Source organism: Protopterus annectens, chromosome 8.part0 (genome assembly GCF_019279795.1).
Source record: "Protopterus annectens isolate FY-2018-M chromosome 8.part0, PAN1.0, whole genome shotgun sequence".
Classification (NCBI taxonomy): Eukaryota; Metazoa; Chordata; order Ceratodontiformes; family Protopteridae; genus Protopterus; species Protopterus annectens.
In genome coordinates, this window is record NC_056741.1 from 1,041,318,846 (window position 1) to 1,041,345,961 (window position 27,116).

The 27,116-nt window shown below is 38.5% G+C and overlaps 1 protein-coding gene across 1 annotated transcript in view; it reads left to right on the forward strand.

Moving 5' to 3' along the window:
- The window catches only part of TMOD4 (tropomodulin 4), a 504,246-nt gene that overhangs the window by 147,029 nt on the left and 330,101 nt on the right, over positions 1–27,116 (forward strand). Inside the window, exon 3 of the mRNA XM_044080521.1 lies at positions 13,943–14,099. Within this exon, the coding sequence (XP_043936456.1) occupies positions 13,943–14,099 (157 nt within the window). The remainder of the gene's footprint in view (positions 1–13,942; positions 14,100–27,116) is intronic.

Here is a 27,116-nt window from a genome sequence, read left to right on the forward strand (position 1 = left end):
CCGAATGGCTGCTATAATATAATGCCTTATCAGTCACAGTCAGTGCTACCAAGCTCCTCTGAGCCCATTCCCAAGGTACGAGTTCAAATGTCTGATACACTCATGCAAAGTCACTGTGTAGCTTCTATTGCCAGCTGTCTGTGATACTGCCTTTTTTGCATCATTTACCTTTGCTGCATGATGCTGTTCATCACATGGTGTCCTAACATGTGGCCTTGCACTTTGGGCTACCCATTTCCTCCTCAATTCTGACTTTAGAGTAGACAAGGCCACTTCAGGTAATGGTCGCAAAAGCTTTATAAAGAACATATGCTGGGGCCTTTAGTGGCCCCATGTATAATATTAATGCCTGGCCCCTGATTGAAAGGGCAGTGAGTGATACCACTAGCATCACCTGTTCCAGTGAACTGTGCTAGTGCAGGTCCAGTGACCTGCAGAGGTACCACCTGACCTGCTCTACCAGTGGTAGCAGAAGTTGAGGAAAGAGAGCCAGTATTTTTGTATGCAGTTTGTTATTGGTTTGCAGAATGTTGTCCTGGCAATTCTTGCCTTCTGCAAGCAGGGATGTATGGTACTGAGTACTGTTTTAGTGTGTGTGTGTGTGTGTGTGTGTGTGTGTGTGTGTGTGTGTGTGTGTGTGTGCGTGTGTCTTACACAGCTGGAAGTAGTGGTATTAAATCACAAGTCCTGCTTTAGGAGGTAGAACAGGCACTTTATGTGGTGGAGTAAGTGCTGTAGATAGTTATATATCATTTTAAGTAAGGATAAATGTGACATATACAAGTGCTCAAAAATTTTTTTTTAACAAATAAAAAAAAAAAAGAAAAAAACGGAGCAACGGAGACTTTTTTTTTTTCGTTGCTTCCATTTCAAAGCATTGATGTACTGGGTATGCATGGGACGCAAGTCCCATATGCATGCTCAGTACATCAAAACAAGGAAGCAGTCTACCACAACCAGTGGAAGAACAGTAATGCGTCGTTATACAAGGACATTATTTAAGAAAAGTAAGTATTTTTTTCTTAAATAATGTCAGTGTATAATAACAATAACTGACTCCATGGTTGTGGTATATTGAAATTTACCCATGGTTGGCTTTATTTATTTAAACCATACCAACCATGGGTAAATATTCAATATACCACACCATGTCGTCAGTTATTGCTTAATTAAGGAATGTGTTATGTGACATAATCAGTAACATTTGAAGTGCAAGACTCAGTTTCATACAATTTTAAATGCATACAATATTCAGGTTCATAAATATCTACATTGTCAGGGTAGTGGTAGCACACACTGATGATTTGATCTGTATTATTGTATACTTCCCAGCAGCTTAAAGAGTAGTGGTGCCTATTGAGGTAGGTGTGTACGTCTTCATTTTGTGGTTTTGTGGTTTGCATGTTGCAGTACGAGTGGTATTCATTACACTGAGGACACTTGGTATGTGGCATATGCTATGACAGCATCACATTATGGGGGGGGGGGCTAATGTCAGCTTGAGTGTTTAACAACTGCATGTACTGGTCTGTGTGGGCCAGAAGGTAGTCCAAGAACTGCTGCAGGACATGACTGGCTGAAGCCTGTGATATATTTGTTGTGTCTCTAGTGGGCCCTTTAAATATGCCTGTGGCTAGCAGAGTCACACCAGTTATGATATGTGCCTGTCTCTTTCTCCTTTTACTTCCAGAGGCTGACACATTTGGCATAACACATCCAGTGTCTGTACATTCAAACAAATTCTATCCCTCAGGTCCTGCCTGTTGAGGTCAGTGTACAGAATTCACACCCTAAAGTACCTCCTGGGGTGGTATTAGGGTGCTGTTTATTGTCTGGCTATGGCTGCTACAGTGGTACCCTTAACAGCTATGATTCCTGTTGTCAGAAAGAGAAATTTATTATAGGTCATTTCCCCTAGTGTTGCTCTAATGCCTGTCTTTCTGTTTTTAAACATTTATGCCAGTGTGCTTCCATATGCATCGTATGTGTCTTCTACAGCATAAATCATGTTCTTTTCACTTTGCAGATACTTAGCTTCATGTGCATAGCTTAGCCACCAAAGTTTTGTTCAATGTGCACCTGGGCTCTGCTGTACTATTGCAATTATTTATGAAGTGCACACTACCTTCATCTGTGTTTGTCTACTGTGTTTATGAATACTGCCTCATGTCTCCAACTCATCTAATAGTTCCTTTTTCAATGTATGGTGCACTTTTACTTTAAAGAATATCCTAAGACATCATTGAAGCCATGCTGCTCTGTTTAGTTAGTGAGTTTCTGAGCAACCACGTTTTCCAGTGCCTTACGTTTGTGAGGAGAACTGACTGTAGTTATCAACCATTTTCATATCAGTGCGTTAAAATCATAATGGCCTTTTTCAATGCTTTGAACAGTCAGTAAGCATGTGACAAAAGGAGGTACTGCCAGCACAGCTAGCTGGAATTTTGTAAATAATTATATGTCATTTGAGAATATCAAATTGATTTATACAAGATGCTTTTGTATTACAAATGTATTAGAACTGTGGGTCATACAAGATGCTGGTGTTACAAATGTATTAGAATTGTATGTCGTGTACATCAAACTGCTTTGTACAGACGTGTTGAAAAGGTATTTATAAAGAGTTTGAGTTTGGACTGTATCCACAGTGTGCCTACTGCAGAGAACAGAAATGTACATGCACTGTTGTAACTGTTTAAATGTATATGTTTTAACAGAGGACACTGGAGGGTTAACCTCAGTCCAGCAAACTTTTGAAAATATCTGAAATTAAATCACTTTATAGGTTAGGCTATAAAGATGCTATTTCACAGGTTTCAATGCAGCCAGAAACACAAAGTCTGTACTAGGAAGCTTTCTACATTGTCTTTGGGGCAAACTAATTACTACACTGAAAGCAAGAAGGAATGCAATTGTTTTATGACTTCCATCACCTGCCAAAGATCTGAGCAAAAGCCGATGTATGTGTATTTTTACAGGTAGGTGCTAAGTCCTGCCAGCTTCAGCAATGGGGGCTTTGCCTGGGAACTAGAAGTCAGATAACAAGAATTGATTTCATTCTGCAAGCTATCCCAGCAGTAATATTTTAGATATTATTTTGAGAAGTCCCTTAGTGAGACAGAGCATTCTGTATTCTGTCTCTGGACCTGACAATAACAGAAGAACCATTCACCATATCATCTACCTTGCTCTAGTAAGTAAATTACTAGGGAATAGTATAATTCTCTCAGATATAGTCAGGAATATAGTGAAGCGTAGCTTAGATATTATTTTTCTTTATTTATCTGAGCCTGTCCTGCAATGTTATTTTAAATATTTATTGTGTTTTGAACTCTGATGTCATTGTAAATATATACTTAGTATTTTCTCATTCTTTTATTATTTATTATTACATATATTTAAACCTTTCATTGTGTATGATCTTTGTAGAGATATTTAACTTCTGAGAGCACTTGCATATTTATTTGGTGACACTGTGTGGGCCACTTTTAATAGCCTTGTTCTTGGTCAAACTACCATTTGTATTAATATTAATATTACACAGTAAGATTGTACCTTTGTTAAGGGCCTTAAGGTAGCTGGCAGGAGTGACTGGTAGCAGTGGTAACTACCTTATAGTTTGGGCAGAAAGAAGTATAGCTAGTAAACCTGTGCCAGCCTTTCCCAGGTATGTGTGTGTGTGTGTGCAAATCAAACCTCAAAGTGTGTGTGTGTGTGTGTGTGTGTGTGTGTGTGTGTGTGTGTGTGTGTGTGTGTGTGTGTGTGTGTGTGTGTGTGTGTGTGTGTGTGTGTGTGTGTGTGTGTGTGTGAGCTGCTTGGGCAGGGATACAAAACACTGTTTGGACAGAGAGTGTGCTGGAGGTCTTGGCTTGATCACTCAGATAAGATCGCAACTCTCTAGCTGTGCAAGTGGGGAGTCTTACTGGGGATCTAGAGGAAGAGGTAGAAACCAGCCCTGGACTGACTGTGGTCTCTTTGCGCCCTTAAGGGAAATTGCACTTGATGCAGAGAGCTGCATCTGTAAATACTGTGTGTTTACCTATTATCCTCCCAGTGAATGTCCCCCCACAGGTGCCAGTGGTGAGGTTTGACGCTCCTTGATTACTGGCCTGGAGGTGGGATATCCACGTCACCTATTGTTTGGCAGTGGTGGGTCGTCATAGAGTATGTCAAGAGTTTAAAGATCAAGTGATGGACTTCAAAATGATCACAGTCCATTTTCTTCAAGAACCTGTATGTGGTCTATCCTCTCTGAGGTTCCTGCTAAAAAAATATATATTTTTTTACTAGAATGTAGTTCCGAAGTAAGAAGGACCAAAACTTGTGACAGGATCATCACTGGATTAGTAAAATATGTACAATTATGAGTGGGCACATTAGACAAGGAGAACTTCTCTCTATAAAGTTTTACTACTTTTTCTAAGTTTTCTCCATTTCAGCATTAGAATGTAGTGACATTTTATCTGCAAATAATGTTAATAATTAAGCTATTAATGGATGCCTAAAAGTGCTTTGGACTGCATAACAAATGTTGTAGAAAGAATGTTGTATGCATTCTGCCCTGTTTGTCCCATTTCCCACATTTTGAGTGGGATCACAGGTTTCATGTGTCTGAAGTGACAATAAACACAAGCATGCTTGAGAGGCTTTATCTTTCATACAGCATAGCAGACATTTGGATACAGGTTTATAGGGATGTACTAGGCTAACGAACACTAGGCCATTTTTAAGCCTAGCCATGGATCCCGAATCTCTGACAAGTTCTGGTACCCTTGATAAGTATAAGCAGGGGCTTGAAAGATGAAACATTTACAAGCAGGGGCCTGGAAGATGATCTGTTTTAAATTACCATCCTTAACTTCCTAAGTGACCAAAGACTCACATCTCTGTACACTATTTACAGTACCAGCAAGGAAACTTAGGACTGATGCAGTATCTGTTAATATTTAAGTGCCTTCCTACTATATAGCTTTAATGGACCCAAAATATACTAGGAGAACTGGAGGAAAATCAGCAGTCTTGGTTGGTGATACTAGAGTGGTGAGTGATTTTGTATAGCAGCATGAGTGATTACTACTTTAAAGTAATTTAAGCTACTGGTTATTACTGTCAACCATTCATTTACTATTATTATTATTATTATTATTATTATTATTATTATTATTACTAAGTCATTAGACAGTGACTATGCATTTTGAAGACCACTGATAGCTAGTGAGCCAAAGATACAGTATGATGTTACAGAATAGCTCAACATTTCTTGGGGAGACTGAAACACTTGGCTTTGTTTCGTGCTTCTGTTTACTTCAGTCACGAGTGATACTATTACACATTTTACAGTAGTGCTAGTTGTACAGTAAAAAAGCTGCCAGTCAGAGCACTCTTAAAATAACGAGTTGTTTGTGAGGCTTGAACTGTGTAAACAACTGAAAATTAACAACCAGAAGGTGTATAGCATAAAGCCATGAAATGAGGAAAATAAATAAAAGCTGTCATAATCCTTTCCTCCCAAAGAAAAAGAAAATCTGATTTGTACATTTACTTATTTTTCATAAAATACAGCCAACTTCTTAGTGTAGAGGGACGAAGCTCTGGTATGACACAGATGCTCTTGGTTTAATTACTATTGTTTCTTTTTTTTTTTTTGCTAAAGAACTAAATAGTTAACTGAGATCATCTGTATGTAGGACCCAATATATACTTTGACTCTGCTTACACACAGACAGATGGACATACAGACAGGCAGACATGTACGCATGCAAGCACGCACACACACGCCTCCCATAATCTGCCCTGAGACTGTAAACTAAAATCAGCACAAACTCAGAAGTCAGGATATGATTTATTTTTATTTTACAAACACCGTCTACTAAAGCATATTCCACTTCAGAAAAATAACAGAGTAACACTTGGCTATGCTAGCAACCCATTGATGTGACATTTTCTGTATGTCATGGTCAATGTTGGAGTGACACATCAATCCCATGTACAAAATGAGAAAAAAGAGAGTTGATGCTAATACCAATAGCTGTGTACAGCAAAGTGGCATGAAAGCACTGTGTGGACCTTCATTTTTAGGTGGTCCATCCAGTCGATTGATTCATCGAGGAAAATCCCCATACTGTTTAACTGTACACACATGTCCCTCATTTGCATGAACTGGAGACCATGGTTGTGCACAGAGAACACATTGATCTTCCATCTTTATTTGTGTGGTGTCGTTTGTTCGCTTTTTTACAGGGTTACTCCACACAGCGTCCCGTCCGCTAATGATTGGCAGTAGAGTTTTACATGCTGGCTTGCTGGGGCTTGCAACTAACCTTTAAGGAGCGCGCGCTTCAACCATGGCACACACACAGTAGGCAGCTTGAAAGAATCGATCGGGCAGCGCGGCCTAACTGTGAGGCGACAACGCTACCGCAGCACCACCACCGCAGTCTCTTCCATCTTTATTTGTGTACTATCTGTAAATAGTTACCAAATTTGTCTGTGCACATACATGTTTTGTCTTTATTCGTGCACTATCTGTAAATAACTACCACAGTTTGTAACACAGATGTATACTTGCATATGCAATGTATTCCAGAATGTGCCTGAAAAAAAGCTCATTTATAATCAGCATACCTACCTTCTTACACAAAAGTAAACACATAACATTTTAATGGCATTCTGTAGGCTGTGCATTCCTTCTTCATGTGCTGCTGTTTTCCTATCAGAGTTCTATATGGCTATGTTCATTGAAAATATCACTTTCTGTTTTTCTGTAAAAAAATATTCGTATTCATATTTTCTTTTCCTTTCTTTAGACTCACCCACCCACTTTGGCCTAGAATACAGGAATATGTGGGGGGTGTCAGATTTAACACTGTTGTTTTATGAGGTAATGTTAATTGTGTGACTAGTGAAAAGCACATGTCCTGAAAAGTACCTGTTAGTCAAGCACACTTTCCTGGACAAGAAATTACAGAATATTGTTACTGCTTCTGCCTTGGAAATGGATCTCACACTATATGTGTGCAGACTGTCTGACCACACAGGTTAGGTACTGCCTAATGGTCCCAGGAATCAGGGTATTAAATTCAGGAAATTCTCGCCAGTGTTCTACACAAGTGGCATTATAATTCTATAGGCAAAGGGTATTTGCAGGTCATTTTCACACACATGTATTTTTTTAATAGTTTCACAAAATTTGTCTGCAGTTTTCTCGAAGAATACATGATTTTGTTTATGACTGACCAATGTAAAACAAGTATCATGTCAGTAAGTAATGAGGGCTGTTGTGCAAAGGGTGAGGTCCTGCACTATTCTATCAACAGATGTAGTCCCAGCAGTTAAACTGAGAAGTGACCTATGCATAGATCATCCCATCTTCACTCACTATGTAAATATGGCCAGGAGCTATTGATAAAACTTTCAGCCTCCCTGGCATTGCCTGTGGAGAGTAGTTTATCTGTGTATTATACAGACTGTGGGATCTTACATGGGTTTTGTCTTCACTGGTGAGTGCCTGGTGTCACCAGTGTAGTGGGGATAGGAAAGGTGTGGTTGCATCTGTGTGCTTGTCTGCACTGAATACTCGTGTACACTTAATCCAGTTATGAGATATGCTGCATCACTCTAGTAGACTTAATACAGGAATAATTTCTGCAATATTTAATTTGTTCAAATACTTAGGTTTTACATATGTGACAGGAAAGAACCCCATTCTTAAGCCAGGTCTTTATTAAAGTTCATGAAGTCAGTTTTACGTCCAGTCTTTGACATTTGATAAAAGTGCTCTTCTCAGCACCTGGAATACCCTGAATTTCCTATTTTTACAGTTCATAAGGGGTTCCTTTAATAGGTAGCATATCAAAAACTGTCTGAAGATTCTTTTTATTAGTCCATTTGCTCCTTCTGCAGCTGGAACTTTGTCCTTATTTCACATTTGCTCTAGTTTTTGCTTGCAAGTCTTTATGGTAAAATGATGCTGTTTCTCAGCTGTGTATTGCTAAGTAGGACATCATTGTTATAAGGACATTGGGATGCACAGCTGCAGATGTTAGTCAGTTTGTCTGCCTCATAAATGTGTCTCCCATACATACTTTCCTCTATGAGTCATATGTTTATATACTGTGGAAGATAGAGGACCACATTATTTTCTTACATACTGGGTACTGAGAACCTTTCAGATATACAGCAATGTCTGCATCTACTCAATGCTAGCCTACGTTTCAGAAATGTAGAGAGACCAGGTATTGCATAACATGTTTTTGAATCCCAGCCTTAGTTTACAGGTGAGCAGACTAGATCTCATGGCCTCTTTACCAACATGAGCCACTTATAAGGATACAAAGAAAAGCATAACAGGTGCAAAACTATGATACTTAGTGTACTGCACATTAATAAATGTAGCCTGATGCCTTAATTATGAATGAAAAATACCTGCATCATCTTTGCAGTCATTACAGAGTTTGCAGTCATTACACCATACAGACCAACTGCATTCATTGTTTTTAGGCTGTTGATGCTATACAGGTAGGCAGACATCATCTTGTTGCATCCCATTTTTCTGTAATACTAGCAGACCATTCTGAACACAAAGTGAAAGTTGATGTAACCATTACACAGGTACTTTCTACTGTGTCACTCACTATGTTTTTTTTTTCCTTCTGAATCTTTATTTTACTTTGTTTTTTATTTGCAATCTTTCTTTTAGCCACTCATTCCACTGACCATCTGGCTCATCACTCCTGGCTGCCCAGCTGAACTCAATTATTCCCTAAAGTGAGAGCCATTATAGCCTATTCTTCGTCAAGACAGAGATTCAAGCAAACCAGGAGCATGAGCTGTCACCTGTACCTTCACAAATGTGCATATTACAAATAGTTTGGCACCAAAATGAATGCAAATGGCATTGATTCCATATTTTATTCTCTTTATCCTTATGAAAATAGTATAAAAGTCATGTACTACTGTTTTACCAGTAACTAGATGAGACAAGGAAGTGACCACTGTGATCAGCTGAGTAGATCAAAGAAGGAAACACACAGGGAGGCTTAAAGTAAGATTATTTCATCAGCCAGAGGGCTTTTTATGGACTTAGTTGTTTGGTGTTAATCTGCACTTGAGAGCTATTTTTGCTGTGCTTTTACATTAAGAAGTTCCAGTGTCATCCATTTTGTGGCAGAATGTGTTTACCTAGTCTCTATGAGATGGGATGCAATCCAGGGAGCTCAAAATGTAGTTGTTTACTGGCCAGAGGGCATGATAATTAGTTTTCAGCATTTTTCTGTCTACTATAAATTAGGCACTTTTTTGCAGAGCTGTTCATTGCACAGTGGCAATTAGCAGTGCCCTCCATAGTAGCAAACCTGTAAAGCTAGTATTTCGGACTTTAACCCATAACACAGGAAGGCTTTGCATGGAGCTAAGCTTAGGACAGCTAGTTAGTGCACCAAACACCATTAATATCAGATCATAGCACCTGACAACATGGATTTCCAATTTCCTGCTGTCTCTGTGGCCAGCTTGGTAGATATGAGCATCCTGGAACAATGTACTCAGACAACCTTTTAATCCTTAAATAAACTAATGTAGTATGCAAGAGATGTACATACATAACTTCCTTGTAGGCAAAAATCTCCTTACAAACAAAGCTGTCAAGAACACAAATGCATACACACATACACACACACACACACACACACACACACACACACACACACACACACACACACACTACATCCTTCATACATAACACTCACGACACACATAGACTTAAAAGATACCTCTCCATATCTTAAAGACCTTCTAAGCCATCAAATGGCAACATCTATCTTCAGAAATCACTAAAGCACACACCAAAAGCAACAACTAACACCACGCATAACTCTGCACCCAATGATCCCCCAAGAACAAAGCTCATAAGGCAAGCAAGCACTTACTCTTGTCAAAGGGGATTCTGTTATTAGATGCCCCTCTCAACAGGCTTGACAAGGAGAAGGTAATGGTTAGTTGCCTATTTGGAGTAAGGATCCACAATATCACACACACAATCAAGTCACTGATCTACAGGTACCAATATGATTATATCATAGTGCATGTTGTTGTAAAATGACCTGAGATGTACCTCACTTGACTATATGAAAACAGACATTATAGCTCTCTCTAAATATGTGTTACAGACAGGTATGTGCTTTGCCTTGAGCAGCATTCTACCTTCACCAAGGATGATGTCACAGTATGAAGAGAAAATGAATCATTTTAATAACTGGCTTAGTTTCTTGTGTCACTCCAAATGAATCCAGTATCTATCAGCATGGGATGACATAGTTAATAGACCACACTGCTTTGCCAAGGATGGTCTGCACCTTTCCACCCTGGGCTTTTGGATATTGACTAAAACTTTATCCACCCCCCCCCCCCCCCGCAGAGCCTTTTTAGGCAATGTCAAAATAACAAAATTGCCAACATGGTAAAAAAAAAAAAACTTAAAGCAACTTTAAGGTGTTACTGCTTAATGCTAGGAGCCTAAACAAGAAACTCCACACCCTACAAGCTCTCCTCACTCTGGAGAATGTAGACATCTCTGCTGTTACCCAGACCTGGTTTAAAGCCACAGAAAGTGCTTTAGCAGTGGAAGGCTACAGTCCCTTCCACACATTTAGACCAAAAGCAGTACAGACAGGGACTAAAGTTGGAGGTGTCTCGATCTACATTAGCAACAAATACAACTTTAAGCTGGTTAAACAGGATGATGCCCTGAAGTTCATCCACTTCCAAATCTCCATAGGCAAGGTTCCTTATCAGGTCCTGGTCAGCCACATGTCACCCTCTATGATATATGAAGCTCACAACTCCTACCTAGATCTACTAGAAGCACTTGCCATCCAATCACATACCGTATTCATAGCAAACTTTAACTACCCCTTTATAGACTGGGAAATATACACTGCCTCTAACTCACAGCATGTTTCTTGGACTTTATCAACACAAACACTCTGCACCAGATAGTGTGCATTCCAACTAGAGAATTAAACATATTGGACGTAATACTCACCAATATGGGAGAGCGTTGCCCCTACCTTCCTCCCCCATTTCACATCCTCATTGGTGAGCTTGGACCACAAAGCTGTCTCCCTCAATATAAAAATCAACCCCAAAAAAACAACTAAATCCATAACAGTTAGGAACTATTCTAAAGGAAACTACATCCTATTAAGCAATAGTTTGTCAAAATTCATGGCTCCCCCAAAGCTCGATGAGCACAGCTACTTGTGCAGAATTATTTATAGGAGCCCTATACAAACATGTAAATGGCAGCATCAAGGCTGCCTTACCTACCAGAAGTAAGTCCAGATCTAACACCAAAAACAAAACCCACTGGTAGAATCCTTATGTTAACAGGGTATATAATAAAGACAAAAATGTCATGGCCAAAATCAGAAAGATCAACTCTCATAGAGACAAGAGCTCTGTAATTCAACTAAACAAGAAACCATGAGGTCTAATAAAGTCCAACAAGACGAATTACAATGTCAGGATAGCCTTCCAGGCTAAGGACAGTCACAAGACCTCCATCGGCTATGTCAGAACCTTAAAGGTAACACTCAGAAGTGTGCAGAACTGGTGATAAATGACACAGCCTTCACTGACCAGGGTGACATAGCACATCTACTGGCTGATAAATTTAGCTGTAACTTCACCTCCCACTCTGCTGCCAGTAGTCTTTGTGAAATCCCTTCTAGCATAATCCCCAAGTAATAACAAGGAGTACATACAGCTAATGCTCAAAAGGCCAAAAACATTGCTTTATTCTGCCCCAACAATATACCTGGTTACCTCCTAAATAGCCTAAAACATAACCTAGTATGACCACTTGAGATACTGTTTAACCACAGTCTCAACATAGGTTATGTGCCAGGTGAATGGAGGGCTGAAAAAGCCATTCCTCTTCATAAGGGTGGACCATCAACTGACCCCTGGAACTACAGACCTATCAGACTGAAATGTCTAATATGCAAAGACATGGAATGAATAATCATGGAAATGATCAACAAGGACATTGGCAACCTACAGACATTGGACCCATCACAATCTGGCATTGTTAAGGGAAGGTCTTGTCTACTCATCCTGGTAGACTTCTTCAAGAGAGTCACCAAGGCTATGGACAAGGGGAAAATGAAGCATATCATTTACCTTGACCTGGCCAAGGCATTTGATACAATATCCCACTCAGGTATTGTTGACAAACTCTAAGAACTAGGCATAAATCCCTACATAGCTTGCTGGATTGCTGGCTGGTTCACATATAGGACCCAAGAAGTAGGATCAGTGAGACCACCTCCACCTGGAGACGGGTCACCAGTGGAGTACCCCAGGGCTCTCTGTTGGGCCTGCTCCTGTTTGGCATCTTCTTCTTGGAAGTAAAGGCTAATACCAAAGACCTCTGGCTAACGAAGTTCACAGATGACTGTAAATTGGGAGCTATCATAATTTCCCCCATGACACCAGCATCCTACAAGAGTGTCTAACACAAACAAATGACTAATGCCAAAGCCACGGATTAAAACTCAACATGAAGAAATGCATTATAATGCCCTTTGGGAAATCATCTGCCCGAGTTAATTACACCATCAATAAAACACCCCTAAGAGTTGATCCGATAGTTAGGGATCTGGGAACATATGTAGACAGTAATCTGGCCTTCAATCAGTATGTAGCCAAGAATGTAAGAAATTCATTCTGTGTTGCCCAGCTCATAAGAAGGGTATAGCATCCAGGTTGAAGGAAGTTATAGTATTACTCTTCCTAGCCCATATCAGACCTATCATTCAGTACAATGCCCCTTTTGGCATGCACCCAGCCAGGCACTTGCAACAGTTGGAATGCCCTCAAAGTTCCTCACCAGGAGAATCTGGGGTAGGAATACCCTGCCCTACACAGATCACTTTAAGGTCCTAGCTCTGTAGTCAGTCTCCTATAAGTTACTGAGAGGCAATCTATGCCTAGTATATAAGGCATTCCTAGATCCAGCTGTGATGGATCTCTTGCCCATCCTCAAAACAAACAACACCAGAAACACTAGCTCCAAGGACTTGAACTTTGCTGAGACATAAATAGAACCTGCTGGAGAGACTGGTATGTGTCTCAAAGGATCCCTGTGCTATGGAATAAGCTCCACAAATACTCAAAGCAGACTTCATCCCTGACCCTGTTCAAAAGAAACCTTAATCAATGGATGGGAAATCACAAATTCACTCCTTGTCTGATCCCAAAGACACGTCGACAGTAAACAAATGAATCCCCAGCTAACCTACCCCTCCCCACATAACCCTTGGCTACCTCTTTACTAACATACCCCACCATACAGGAATCCAAGGAACTCTGGGACAAAACTGAGTTGGTTTGCTTGGCTAGGCTTGCAAAGACCCTGGTGATCGTTAGCCTAGTATAAACCTATGAACCTATAAGGTGGTGTTGTATTAAAGCAGTTATGAGAAAAATAAATGAGGACACTCATGCATGTATATATATATATATATATATATATATATATATATATATATATATATATATATATATATATGCACACACACACACACACACACACACACACACACACACACACACACACACACACACACACACACACACACACACACACACACACACACACACACACACACACACACACACACACACACACACACACACACACACACACACACACACACACATATGCTATGTGGCCTAGGAAAGAGAATGTTGAATAATTACATGAGGAGGTAAAATAGTGTTTAAAATGAAAGAGTCATATATGGTGATGAGTAATGCTATGCTCTACACTGTGGTGATCAATGTTTGTGTAGATTATTATACATAGTAATGCTGAAAAAATGGCATCTGATTTGAACCACCTTGGTAACATTAACCTTAACATGGCCTCTTATTGTTTCAGAATGCTCTTCTACCAGCTGGCATGCGTCAGAGGGATCAGACAAAGAAGTCCCCAACAGGGCCTTTTGACAGAGATGCATTACTTACTCATCTGGAGAAAGAAGCTCTTGAGGTGGAAGAGCGAGAAGATCTTGTTCCATTTACTGGCGAGAAACGAGGTAGAGGATTTGTTATATCTAGAGCAGAAAGCCTTTGATAGGAGATGAATCTTTTGCCAGCCTTAGTACACAGATGCCAAAAATACAGTATACTACAAATGTTATAGGAACGTAATTTTTGTGAAAATCTAATTCTAATTTATTCCATAGTTTTGCTTTCACATCTGCTGTTACTTGCAAGAAGTAAAATGCATTGTGCTACACATCTTAGGGGACTCTTTTGACCACTATCAGCCTTTAGTCCAGACTGCCCTCTGTCTCCCATACTGTATGTAGTCCATGACAATATAGGATTAATTTTCCTATACAGGAGAAGATTGCTACCAAGGTAGCATCAAGTGCTCCTCAAACATATTTTTCCTTGTTTATCGAAGTACTTTGTGGAAGTTATTGACTTTTCTTTTCTGATGGGACTACAAAATAATGATAATTATTTCTTCAGTTTCAGCAAGTAATCATATATTGTTTCCTACATGACTACTGACTGCTTGTGACTGACTGTTCAGAAGTTGCTCATAATTCTTTTTCTCAGACCTTTCTATAAAGAATAATAGACTTGCAATTTTCAGAACTTACCTGTAAAATGGAAGAATCTGAAAATAAAATGGACAACATGCAATAATACTTTCTTAACAAAATTAACATTTTAAATCTTCTTTACAGCAATATGACCAAAAAAGTTAAAGAATTTCAGAAACATCACTACCTTAGAAGAAACATTATCATACGTTTAAAATAATAATATAGTACCAGAAGCGAAACAACAAACTAGGCAGATGTTTCTTTTAAGAGGCTTTCAAAAAGTGATACATAGCTGTTATTTCTAGTAAAAAGTAAAAGGCTTCAATGACTCCTGTCAAGAACAAACAATGAATTTTATTAAAAGTAGCAGTGCTTTATTTCTACAAAACTAATTAACATTGTAGCTTGTTTGGGGATTTGTTTAGATATTATTTTAATAGCCCTTGATAATGTGCATATTCAAAAACACATAATGCACTCAATTATATTTCAAACAGAATTGTTGAGTACATTATGTGGGAGGAATTCAAAGACTGTTGCAGTGCTACATTGCTATGAAGGCTCCTGTCGGTGCTATTGTAAATTCTCTGGATATCTCTACATGCAGAAGCAACTAATATTAACCATTTGCTCTGTCCTGGAGTCATTACCCATGACTGGAATAGTGAGTAGAGTGATTCAAAGAGCCTCTACCGTGCTATTTTGGACGGAAGCAATGGGATTGTGTACCATATTTTTACAACTTACACCCTTTGCGATCTGAGGCAACAGTGTGTCTGCTAGTATAGGTAATTACTGCAACTCTGGGAAAACAACATAATTGGAGCAAACTATGTTAATTGTTTGATTCAGAGGCATGGAAATAAATCACTTATGAACTTTTGTTCAATGCCTTTCGTATCTCTGATTGCTTATTATCACCAGAACACTTCTACAGCTCACCTGTGAAGCAATAGTAGTGCTACAGTGGTAATTTCTTTGAATACCCCCAAAGTCTTATTAATCAGAAGTGTACAGGTGTAATGAAAGAATGGCTGGGAGAATTCATTTACTGTAATGAAAGCAAAGGCATAGAGAAACGTCATTTCATTTACTATAAGTATTTTATATTATGACCAGTTTGGCATTCAGTTAGTTTATGAACCAAAGTGGGCATGTTTTCAGTTAATATGATTTCTTATTTACTTTCTTATATGTATTCAGCATCTAATTATTTTCCTAGTTTACTAGATGTATCAAGTTCCTAATGCATCTTTAGTGACGTGTCATTGGCCTCGTATAGTTTTATGAATGTGTAAGGTTCCCTCTTTTAGTTACTTTGACTCTTTCAGTTGCTTTCTAACTAAATTTATGCAGCTTAACCAAACAATTTAGCTTACTACTTTAGTACTTTTTTTTATTCTTTCCTCAGCTCAGGCACTTGGTTCGGTTGCCTAGGTAACCAAAGTTGCCGTACACATTTGAGTATGGAGGCCATTGGTGAATGATTGTTTTAGTTGATCCTATTTGGAAATTACATATTATATCGACTTTCTGGGGCTAGGAAACCAAGAAGTATATTAGTGCTAAATCTGCACTTGTGCCTTGATCATCACTGAATGGAGGAGTAAATTAATTACCCTTTTGTTTCCTCAGAGGAGCTTGAATATTATTATCTTTCAACATACCTCAGCTGTAACTGATTTAGATGCTTAATAAAGGTTCTTATTTTTTAAGAAGGCAGTCTTCTATGGATGGGAGGTTGCTTTCTGAAGAGGTGAGAGACTTTAATCAAGTAGGGATATATGGCTTTTTGGTATGCATGGACCTACATATGAGAATTATGTTGCTGATCTTTGTTTTTTTATAGAATAAATTGCACTAGAAGGACTGAGCATATATTTCTAGCCACGTACTTCAATGTGCTGCTGTTTGTGTTATGATTCTTAGAACATTAGTAGACTTTTCTAGTTGCTGAGGTGGCAGTTTTTAGAGGTGCTTTGCCAACCTCTTGCAGATATGGTCTGAACTTTCATGCTAAGCATTAATAAAATACTTTAAACAGTGGTGGCTGGTGACTTTAAATTAAAGGAGAGCTGCAGGAGACAGCTGAATGGGTGGGGCCAATGGGAAGGGGTGTGGCCAACTAAACGGGGTGTGGCTATGCTCAAAACCACAACAACTGGAACTTTAATTAAATACGCTGTCCTGGGTGCCAAAACGTCATTATGAGAGTCCAATCAAGACAAAATGAAGAGTAGAAGAAAAAAATATTTCAATGCATTGGCTACATGACAACTTACTTCATATCTAGATGGAAACACAAAGGTTGTGAGGCATGAAAAAATAAATTACTTTTTAAATACATTACTGGAATGCCAGTCAAAAGCAGTTCTAACTGTAATTTATATTCAGCTTTATAAAATTACCAAGTAACATGCTGAACCTAGCAATCTCTGTGATACCCCCACTTGTAAAAATGTTTCTTATCCAAAAAAGACCTGCTGCCTGACAACTATCCACTTGTTTCATAGGGAAGACATGAGCAAAGTAAAAAATGAAAAGCAAACAAGAAACAAGCTCAAGATAAATTGCTTAAAGAATTACTGCACAAGTTATGGACCACACATGATTTCTGTTATTGGTATTCTGTTTAAAAGCCTTAAAAAATGCAGCAAAAAGATGAAACAAAAAACAAATAAAATGAATGAGCTTCTGAACTGTTGTCCTTACCCTTTATTACACAAATATAATATATACATTTTATCGTTATATAGTTATGTTATTAAGTTATGTAAATATCTGCAAATGAAAAAAAAAAATTTTTTTAATGTTAATTTATATGCTTATTTATATTTATTAAAGCTTACTTGCATCTTAACAATCTCCTACATGGTCATTAAATGGTCATTAAAAAAGCAAACACAGAGCAAAAAGGGCACTGCAACAGCATGCATTTTCTGATAAAATAATAATAATAAATCAACATAAAAAAAAAAAAAAGAAACAGAGAACATTCTGCAAAATCAAGGACAAATGAAAAGCCATGGTTGTACTTGTGGTCTGCTTTGCATAGGGGAATACTCGGCACACTTACACTGCATAACTGTTCCTTGCCTTGCTTGGACACATCCATAGACTAGTAGTAGGTCTTGCATTAGTATGAATTTTCTGAAGGGTATGAAATCTGGAACTCAAACTGCCATTCAGCTGACAAAATAAGAGCATCTACATGCATTTCTGAAATAAAAGTAATCTCTAACTCTGATCATTACAGTTATTTATAATTGTAAACCCTCCACATCTTCTTCCAAAATTGCCATTTTGCAGAGGGATTATTAGGGGGAGAGCAATATTTTGAGCCAAAATTGGGGATAGTCGAGAGGTTTGGATATTCCTAATTCTATAAAGCGATTTATTTGCATGTACCTCTCAACCTCTTAATACAGGAAATCTGGACAAGGCCAAATATATTGGGGGGACATACAAATAGTACTAAAAATTGCTCTTGTATAAACTGAAGACAGTTAATACAATAACAGGTCTTGCTTTAGCATGCATTTTTCTGAAGGTTATGACATCTGAAACTCAATGTCTGTCATTATTTAGTGACTTCATTCCTAAATGATTTGCCAGAAAACAAATTTTATGAGGAACAAACCAAAAATAAAAAGCAAAAATCTGGACAGTTGAGAGGTATAGTTCAGCCGGGGCTGTCTTTGAGTCTGCTGCCTTCCCCCTCCACAAAATCATGGTCGAATGGAGCCTCCCCCCTGCAGCCATTCCAATGTCCCATTCCTTGGTTATTTCGCCCCATTTACCATAAACACTGTAGTGTGCATACTGCTTTACTTCTGCAATGATTTGGATTTCATTTGAAAGTTTTATTTTATATTTTACGGCACAAACATTAACATATATCTGCTAAACAAAAGCAATGCAGTCTCGCAATGAAAATAGACTTAGCATTAAACTTCTATGCCCTTGAAACAGCATTGAAACCCCCATTCAAAGAAAATGAATTTTGCCAGTGGCAGATAAAGATTAACTTTGGGCTGTTTTCAAATCATAGGCCCCTTGAACACAAAACATACATGTGCTCTTTGGTACACCTTCCTGATTGTATTAAATTACATTCCGTATACAATGCAATACAGTTGTTAGAGGGCATTTTAAATTGATTGTTTTGAACATTTTTCCAGTAAACAATGAAACAAAATGCATGCACCAATAATGACAAAACTGCCCAATTCAGAACATTTCCATCATAATAGTCTACTCAAATTTCTACAGTCCACCAGTATCAGTAAATATGCACAATCTCTGAAGAAGTAAAAGTCATCTAAATTCCATATTAAAAAATCTGTAACTAATGAAGAGGTTGCTGCTAGCAAACAACTTTGTATGTCATTGTTTCAACTACAAATAAAGTACCTGTTGCCCTTGAGGAATAAATTGCCTATGTTGCATTAAAAAATGATAAGCTAGTAATATCGCAATAGGGAATGGATGGCAAACTGATAACAGGTTCATAGTTACTAGGTATCTTCGCCAAAAAGGTCTGCAGCATCCACCCCCTTTACAACATAGTACAGCATGAGCAATGCGTCTACCTCCTGTGGGAGTAGAACCTACAGCCTTCTTCATCAAAAGCAAGTACCCTACCTGTTGTGCTATTAACAATGCAAGCTGACTCTGCATAAGCAGCACTAAACTTTTGTTCCCCTGCAACACTCAGCTCCTTGTAAAATCTACTTGACACTCAGCTGTATCTCTGAACTTTGCAGCACAAAAAATCTGAAAAAACACTAAATTTATTTGGGGGGGGAGGCCCAAAATCCAGGGACACATTTTAAACATTGCTTGTTTAATGTTGGAAAGTTGCTAGAATAAAATGCTGTGTTACCACCATACATTTCACTGCCAAGCCTTAAATCCAGAACCCTGTGCAAAACAGTCAGAGCAACATACCACTATGCCAAATCAGCTGTTTTGTGAAAAAGAGGAAGTCAAACTTAAATGGCTACCATTTACTGAATTCAGTTCTCATCAAAGCTGTCAACCTCTTAGCACAAAACACCTGAACAAAGTCAATAATGGAGGAATACAGCCCCCAAACATATTCAGCGAATTCAGTTCTCACCATAGCTCTCAACCTTAGCACAAAAAACCTGGACGAAGCCAATAATGAGGGGATACAGTCCCAAAAATAGGGACAAATTTCAAATACCCATGTTATAAACTTAGAATATTGCTAGAATAAAAGGTTTTGTGTTACCATGTACTTTCTGAAGCATATGAAGTCGAAATTCAAATGTCTGTTATTTTTATTCATTTGGCATTTAACCAGGAAAGTCTGACTTGGAACAAAAGCCAATTTTCAGCAGAGGCCAAAGGAGAAACACTGCAGACTCCACACACAAGGCACCCAAGCCAAGAATCAAACCAGAGAACCTGTAGCTGTCAAGCAACAATGCTACCAGTGCACCAGTGCACTACTGATTGTGCAAGGAAAAACAAACCTACAGAAACCACAGATTTTATGAGGACCAGAACAAATATGAGGCAAAACTCTGCAAACTTTTTTTTTTTACAAATGGTGGTGGGTAGGAAATTCAGGCCCTTGCCACTTGCATCCATAGTACAGTGTTCAAGCCTGAGGTATTCTCTACACACCACCATGTGTTCTCTGGGGCATTTTACACACACACACACACACACACACACACACACACACACACACACACACACACACACACACACACACACACACACACACACACACACACACACACGCACACACACACACACACACTTCTTCAACCTGACCTGAAAGCAGTTCCCATCCATGCACTTATTCAATCCACTCTCAGTCTCCTCCTCAGCCCGCACAAGCTAATGGCTGGGTTTCTGGTCCTCCTGGTAGGTTTCACAGCCTGCTGATGAAAACAATGGTTTCCCACAAGAGTAGGCTGGAAGCCCCAGCCTGCTGGTTTCCTGCAAGAGTAGGCTGAAAGCCCCAGCCTGCTGACGATGCAGTCCGGTGTCATTCTATTCCGCGGTTGTCATCACCACACAGACATCTGAGCTGCAGGGCAGGGATGCCGTTCTCCCATATCTGGACTGTCTGGAGTTCTGCGAGAGTACTGGAACTCAAGCACAGCACGCATGCGTGGAGTTCTGAGTTCATTTATTTTTCTTTTGTATTTCCCTTTTCTTCTTTATTTCTAGGTGGGGGGGGGCTGCAGTCTTATAGCACGAGTTGCCCCACGTGTTTTGGGCTGCAGCAATTAGATTGGTTACCATACTGGCAATAATACCTGCTGATTACAGTGCGTGAATTATATTATAAAACATAGCTGAATGTCATTTAAATATTTTTGCCTTTTATTTGTGGATGACATTCAAACAGATTGTGTATATATTTTCTATATGGTATCTTTAGATTTGGAATGCTATATAGAAAAGTAGTTCATTTCTGTCATTTAGCATTCACTGCTAACTTATTTGACAAATACAGTTATAGTTCAAAGGCAAATGTCTGGTGTTAAGTAAAGGGGGTTGAAGGAGCAGTCAGGAGATTGTTGTGACCTTTTATAAGTTTTTAGTCTTACAACACCAGCTAATACCTTGATGCCTCCCAGATTAGTGTGATGACAAGTGTGTTTTACTAATACAGTTTCCAAAGATCTATATAAGGACCACCCAATTAGATTGTATGCCAAGACCTTAGAATACTGAAATTTACCTTGATACCTACATACATGTGGCATGACCTTTGCTTTTTTTTTAGCATGTCATGCTTTTATTGAAAAGAAGATGTGTAACTGGTAAACTCAAATGCAGACAACTGGAACTTTATTGTGTGTATTTAAGTTGCAGCTTTATACAAGAATAAGGTTGAATATGGCATTGCAAAAAGTCTTTAATAGAATGACTTTAATAGGAATTGCTGAATATTAGAAAATCTGATCTTTAGAAGGGCTTTGGGCAGAATAAGACCCTATCCCTGTCATGTGTGTGTTCAGAAGGGGAACATGTAATATTGGCAATTTTATTTATTTCATCTATTTTAATTCTTAATAGTGTTATTAAGGAAATCTTATGGATGGACATAGAAGTACTTTTCTTTAAGAAACTAGAAATAAAGGTTTATGGAATTTCCTAAAATAAAGAGACTGCTAAGGGAAAATATTATTCTAATTTAGGAGAATGTAATAATTATATTAAATGAATCCTAAGCAGGATTAAGAAACAATACCTCATATAGAATATTAGAAATTTAATTGTGATGAAAGCAGAAATGCTCCCCTGTACCACCTTACTAATGTGTCATAACCCTATCTCTATCACCTGACCCTAATCCCAGCCTTACACCTTACCTAGGAGAAATCCTATCTGTTACACTGCCACTATGGAAGACACTTGGACACATACCACATACAGCAGTACGCATGCACAACACTAAGTCTATCCCCTTACTTAGCCCATACTCTAACACTAATGCACAAATACTTGTGAACATGCTACCACTCTCACAATGCCAAAACACTTGTCTAAAACTTACGGCATTAAAATCCCAGACCCACACTTACACACATACATCCTTACTTCTTCGGGCATCTGCAACACTCAACGATAAGAACTCTCGATGAATTTCCCCAAGTACTTCACTCTGTCAAACTACTGAAACTTCAACAGAATGATTGACATCCATGGACACTGCAAGACACACACACAGACACATGTACACTTTTTTTTTTTTTTTACTAATCCTAGCTGGAAAAGTGCCCATCCCACTATTTTTATTTTACTTGCTGCATTTAAGCATGGGAGCCAGAACCATAGGGCGGGGGGACGACGACGACAAGAGCCCCTCCCACTTTCAACAGTTGCCTGAAGCGCCCTGATACTGCTACCTTTGGTAGCAATTATCTAGAATCATTCATACTGGCATTTCTGAGTTAACCACAAGCTCAGGTAGACAGAAAAAGACAGTTTGAATAATAAATTGTCTTTTTTCAGCTGTCCAAGCTTGTGGTTACTGTAGAAATGCCTATGCAAGTATTTCTGAAAGTTACTAATCAACTTCTTTCCTAAACAGTTTTGGACAAAGCCAAAAATAACAGGAATGAAGGTGCAAATCCAGGGACAGTTTTTAAAAATTACTTATTTATTTAAAATGTTAATAGAACAGGTTTTGTATCAACCTGTATTTTCTGGACAACAGAAGTGTGAAACTTAAATGTCTGACATTAGTGACTGACTGTAATCCTCTGCATACGTTTCAACATTTATTTAAGAATTCTGGACAAAGACAAAAATAATGGGGGTGGGGTGGGGAATAAAGGACCATAATCAGGGTCAGATTTTACATATTGCTTTTATAAACTTAAGATAGCTGCTATAGTAAAAGGCCTTTTTTTAGTGTGTATTTTTTGAAGAATGTTAAGTCTTAGACTGAAATGCTTCATTTTTAGTGAGTAGAATCCTCACTATGGTTTGCCAGAAGACCACATATTTTAAGAAAAACAGACTAAAGATATGAGGCAATAATCTAGATGTTCTTCAAAATTCTGGAGAGTTGAAAGGTATGATCCTGAGCGATTTACCAGAAAATCAAACATTTTATGATGGACAGGGTAAAATATGAGTCAAAACCATGGATGTTCTGCAAAATTGTTGACAGTTTTATTTATTTATTTACTGATTGCTATTTGTTGACCAGGTAAGTGGGCTGGTTTATTGACCTTTCAGCCAAAAGTTGGGATCAGTAGCATTAAAGACAACAATTACAAAAGTGCAGTAAGACATTACTTTCATGTGCATAATTCATACAGTTGAGAGTTATGCCCTAACATCCATAAATCTACAACCCCTTATTACAAAAGTACAATAAGACATTACTTTCATGTGCATAATTCATACAGGTGAGAGTTATGCCCGAACATCCATCCATCTACAACCCCTTATTACAAAAGTACAATAAGACATTACTTTCATGTGCATAATTCATACAGTTGAGAGTTATGCCCTAACATCCATCCATCTACAACCCCTTATTACAAAAGTACAATAAGACATTACTTTCATGTGCATAATTCATACAGGTGAGAGTTATGCCCTAACATCCATCCATCTACAACACCTTATTACAAAAGTACAATAAGACATTACTTTCATGTGCATAATTCATACAGGTGAGAGTTATGCCCTAACATCCATCCATCTACAACACCTTATTACAAAAGTACAATAAGACATTACTTTCATGTGCATAATTCATACAGGTGAGAGTTATGCCCTAACATCCATCCATCTACAACCCCTTATTACAAAAGTACAGTAAGACATTACTTTCATGTGCATAATTCATACAGGTGAGAGTTATGCCCTAACATCCATCCATCTACAACCCCTTATTACAAAAGTACAATAAGACATTACTTTCATGTGCATAATTCATACAGTTGAGAGTTATGCCCTAACATCCATCCATCTACAACCCCTTTTTTCCCATTTTTGCACATGGAGTCGGTGTGTCACGTCAACAGTTTTTTTTTTTTTTTTTCATTTGCTGACCGGGATAGTCTGACTGGATGTATGTCCATTTTCAGCAGAGGCCTGGGGAGAAAAGCTCCACATTAAGACAATTTACAAGACAGAAATCTTGACCATGTACAATACAGATAATATCAGACAGGTAAAACATTTCAAATACAGGAACATTTATATAGTACTGTTACAGTAACATACCAGCATACCCTACTAAATAAGTTAAAAAGTTTGAGTAAAAGGATTAATAAAACATTTTTTGCATTGTTTATAAAGTTTACCAAACGTTAGGAGGTGAGCTACTACAGTAGGAATTAATAGAGAATATCAGAGCACCTGAAATAGCATGTTAAAGATAGATAGTAAAGAATGGTCCTGCTTGGGGAGAAAATGTCAGTCAGGATTTGTGCATGGGCAAAGCCATTGGGCTTTAAGGAAGATTCTTAATTGCTTCTTGAAAAGTGGGGTAGAAGAAAGGGCTGTTAGTTCAGTTGGAAGAGTGTTCCAAGAGTTACCAATAGAGTTTGAGAACAAGCTATCTCCAGATTTGTTGTTGGACTTTAGGGTAGCTACTAGTACCTTATTAGCTGATCAAAGGGTTGTTAGATTTTTATATGGGCAGATAAGGGTAGAGAGTATGGGTGTATCTGTGGGATGGTGTAAGATCTTGTGTATAGTAGTAAGTTGCTGGAAAAGAATCTGGCTTTGCAATTCCAGCCATCCTAGCAATTTAAGATTTTGGCAGTGGTGGGTTCGAAAAGGGGCAGTAGTGGCAAATCTAGCTATGTTATTATAGGATGTTTCCAACTTATGAAGATTATTTTTGGATAAGTTGGTATAGATTGAGGATGCATAGAGAAGGGTGGAGATTAAGTGAGTTCAGGCAATAGCAGTCCTACCTGGAGGTGTGAGATAGGGTTTAAGTCTATAGAGGAAACCAAGTTTTTTATTAACTGATTTAATGGTTAGATTGATATATGTGTCGAAGTTTAGAGTATGATCAATTGTTACACCTAAAAGTTTGGTGGTTGTGTCCGGAGTTACTACAGTACCATTATTAGATGCAATTGTGAAGATGATAGCAGGAGACTTCTGAGTGGGAGAGACTAGCACCAATTTAGTTTTTTGGGGGTTAAGGAGGAGATAGCGTTGATGGAACCAGTTTTCAACTAAGGAAAATACTGCTTGGGTACTCGAATGAAGTTCAGCAGGCGAGGAGGCTGAACATATTAATGTTGAGTCATCGGCATATTGTATGCAGGTGGTTTGTGGAAGGGAGATTTTCAGATCTTTTATGAAAATAGTTAAGAGGAGGGGTCCCAGAATAGAGCCTGGTGGGATGCTAAGAGTTATAGGGAGAAGAGTAGATTGTTTATTTTCCCAGAGGACTGCTTGCTGTCTATTTCCTAGATAGGACTTGAACCAATTAACTGTCTGGGTATCTAGTGAAAGTGATTTGAGTGAGTTTAACAGTAATTGATGATTAACCATATCAAATGCTTTTGAGAGGCCAATAAAGAGGGCTGAGGACAGTAAGCTGTTGTTACGATGTTTATTAATGCAGTCAGAAAAGGATAGTAGAGCAGTTGTAGTACTATGGAAAGGCCTAAAACCATGCTGGCAGTCAACTAGCAGGTGGTTTTGGAGGAGATGATCAAGTAGCTGACGGTGAATACATCTCTCCATAAATTTGCTAAGGGGAAAAGTAGGGCTATGGGGCAGAAGTTCGAGAGTTCATTTGAGTTCCCACCCTTATGCAGTGGGATAATATATTAGACTTTCCAGAGGGATGGTATCAATTATTTAGAGCCAATGATTATACTGCAATGTGGCTAGCCCTACTGTAGTTCTTCTTTCATACCACACATAAGCACATGCACACACACACACACACACACACACACACACACACACACACACACACACACACACACACACACACACACACATACAAACACACAGGTATGCTCTACAAGTAAAGTTAAATTTCCAAAAGTTGGAGCAGATTTGTGCATTTATTTTCTTTTTCCTACTAAGTACCACAGCAGGTTTTGGCTCTCCTTTCTCACAGCCTGTTTTAGGCAGAATTTTTCATGGAGGTACATTTCGCTGGAGCTAAACTGATTTCCAATGTAGTAAACATTTTGCTATATTTAATTCTTCATTCATTTTCTTACAGGATCATTATGGGCATAGGAAAAGATTTCCTGACAATCTATAGGAGTAAGCCATAAAAAAGTTTAGATTCATAGATATTCCATGGCCAATGAATCTTATAATCATTCATGCTTTGTCAGTACCTTCCCTCCAGCAGCAACTCCTTTCTCCAGGAGAGCCATACCAGCAACATTTGTGGATATCCACTTGGTCCATACCTCTCATCTTCTTAGAGCAAGAAATCTGGACAAAGCCATCAATAATGGGGGAACAAAGGCCCAAAAATAGGGACGCTTTTAAAATATTGCTCTTACAAACTGATAGAATAACAGGGTTTGCATTAGCATGAATTTTCTAAAGGGTATGATGTCTGAAAATCAAATGTCTGTCATTATTTTTTTACTTTAACCCTCAATGATTTGCCAGAAAAAACACAATTTTATGAGAAATGGACAAAACTATGAGGCAAAAATGTGGACATTCTGTGAAAATCTGTACAGTTGAGAGGCATGTCACTACTTTATGTTTTATGTAAGATAATGAATCGCATGGCTTAATATGTAGGGGAAGTTTATTCCAAAGATTTGGGAGGTGCTACCTTATAAGCATGCTTTTCCAGTGTGCTGTATTTATCTGCTAGTCAAGATGTAGGTCCCTGCTTCTAGAACTGGTGGATATACTTGTCTTGCAGAGAAAGAGGAGGTCCAGGACAACTGGGTTTCTAATGGTGCAATAAGCAAGACGGATCTTCCCTCAAAAGTCTGTAAGACACTGGGTAAAGCAGTAGAGCTTCCAGAAATATCC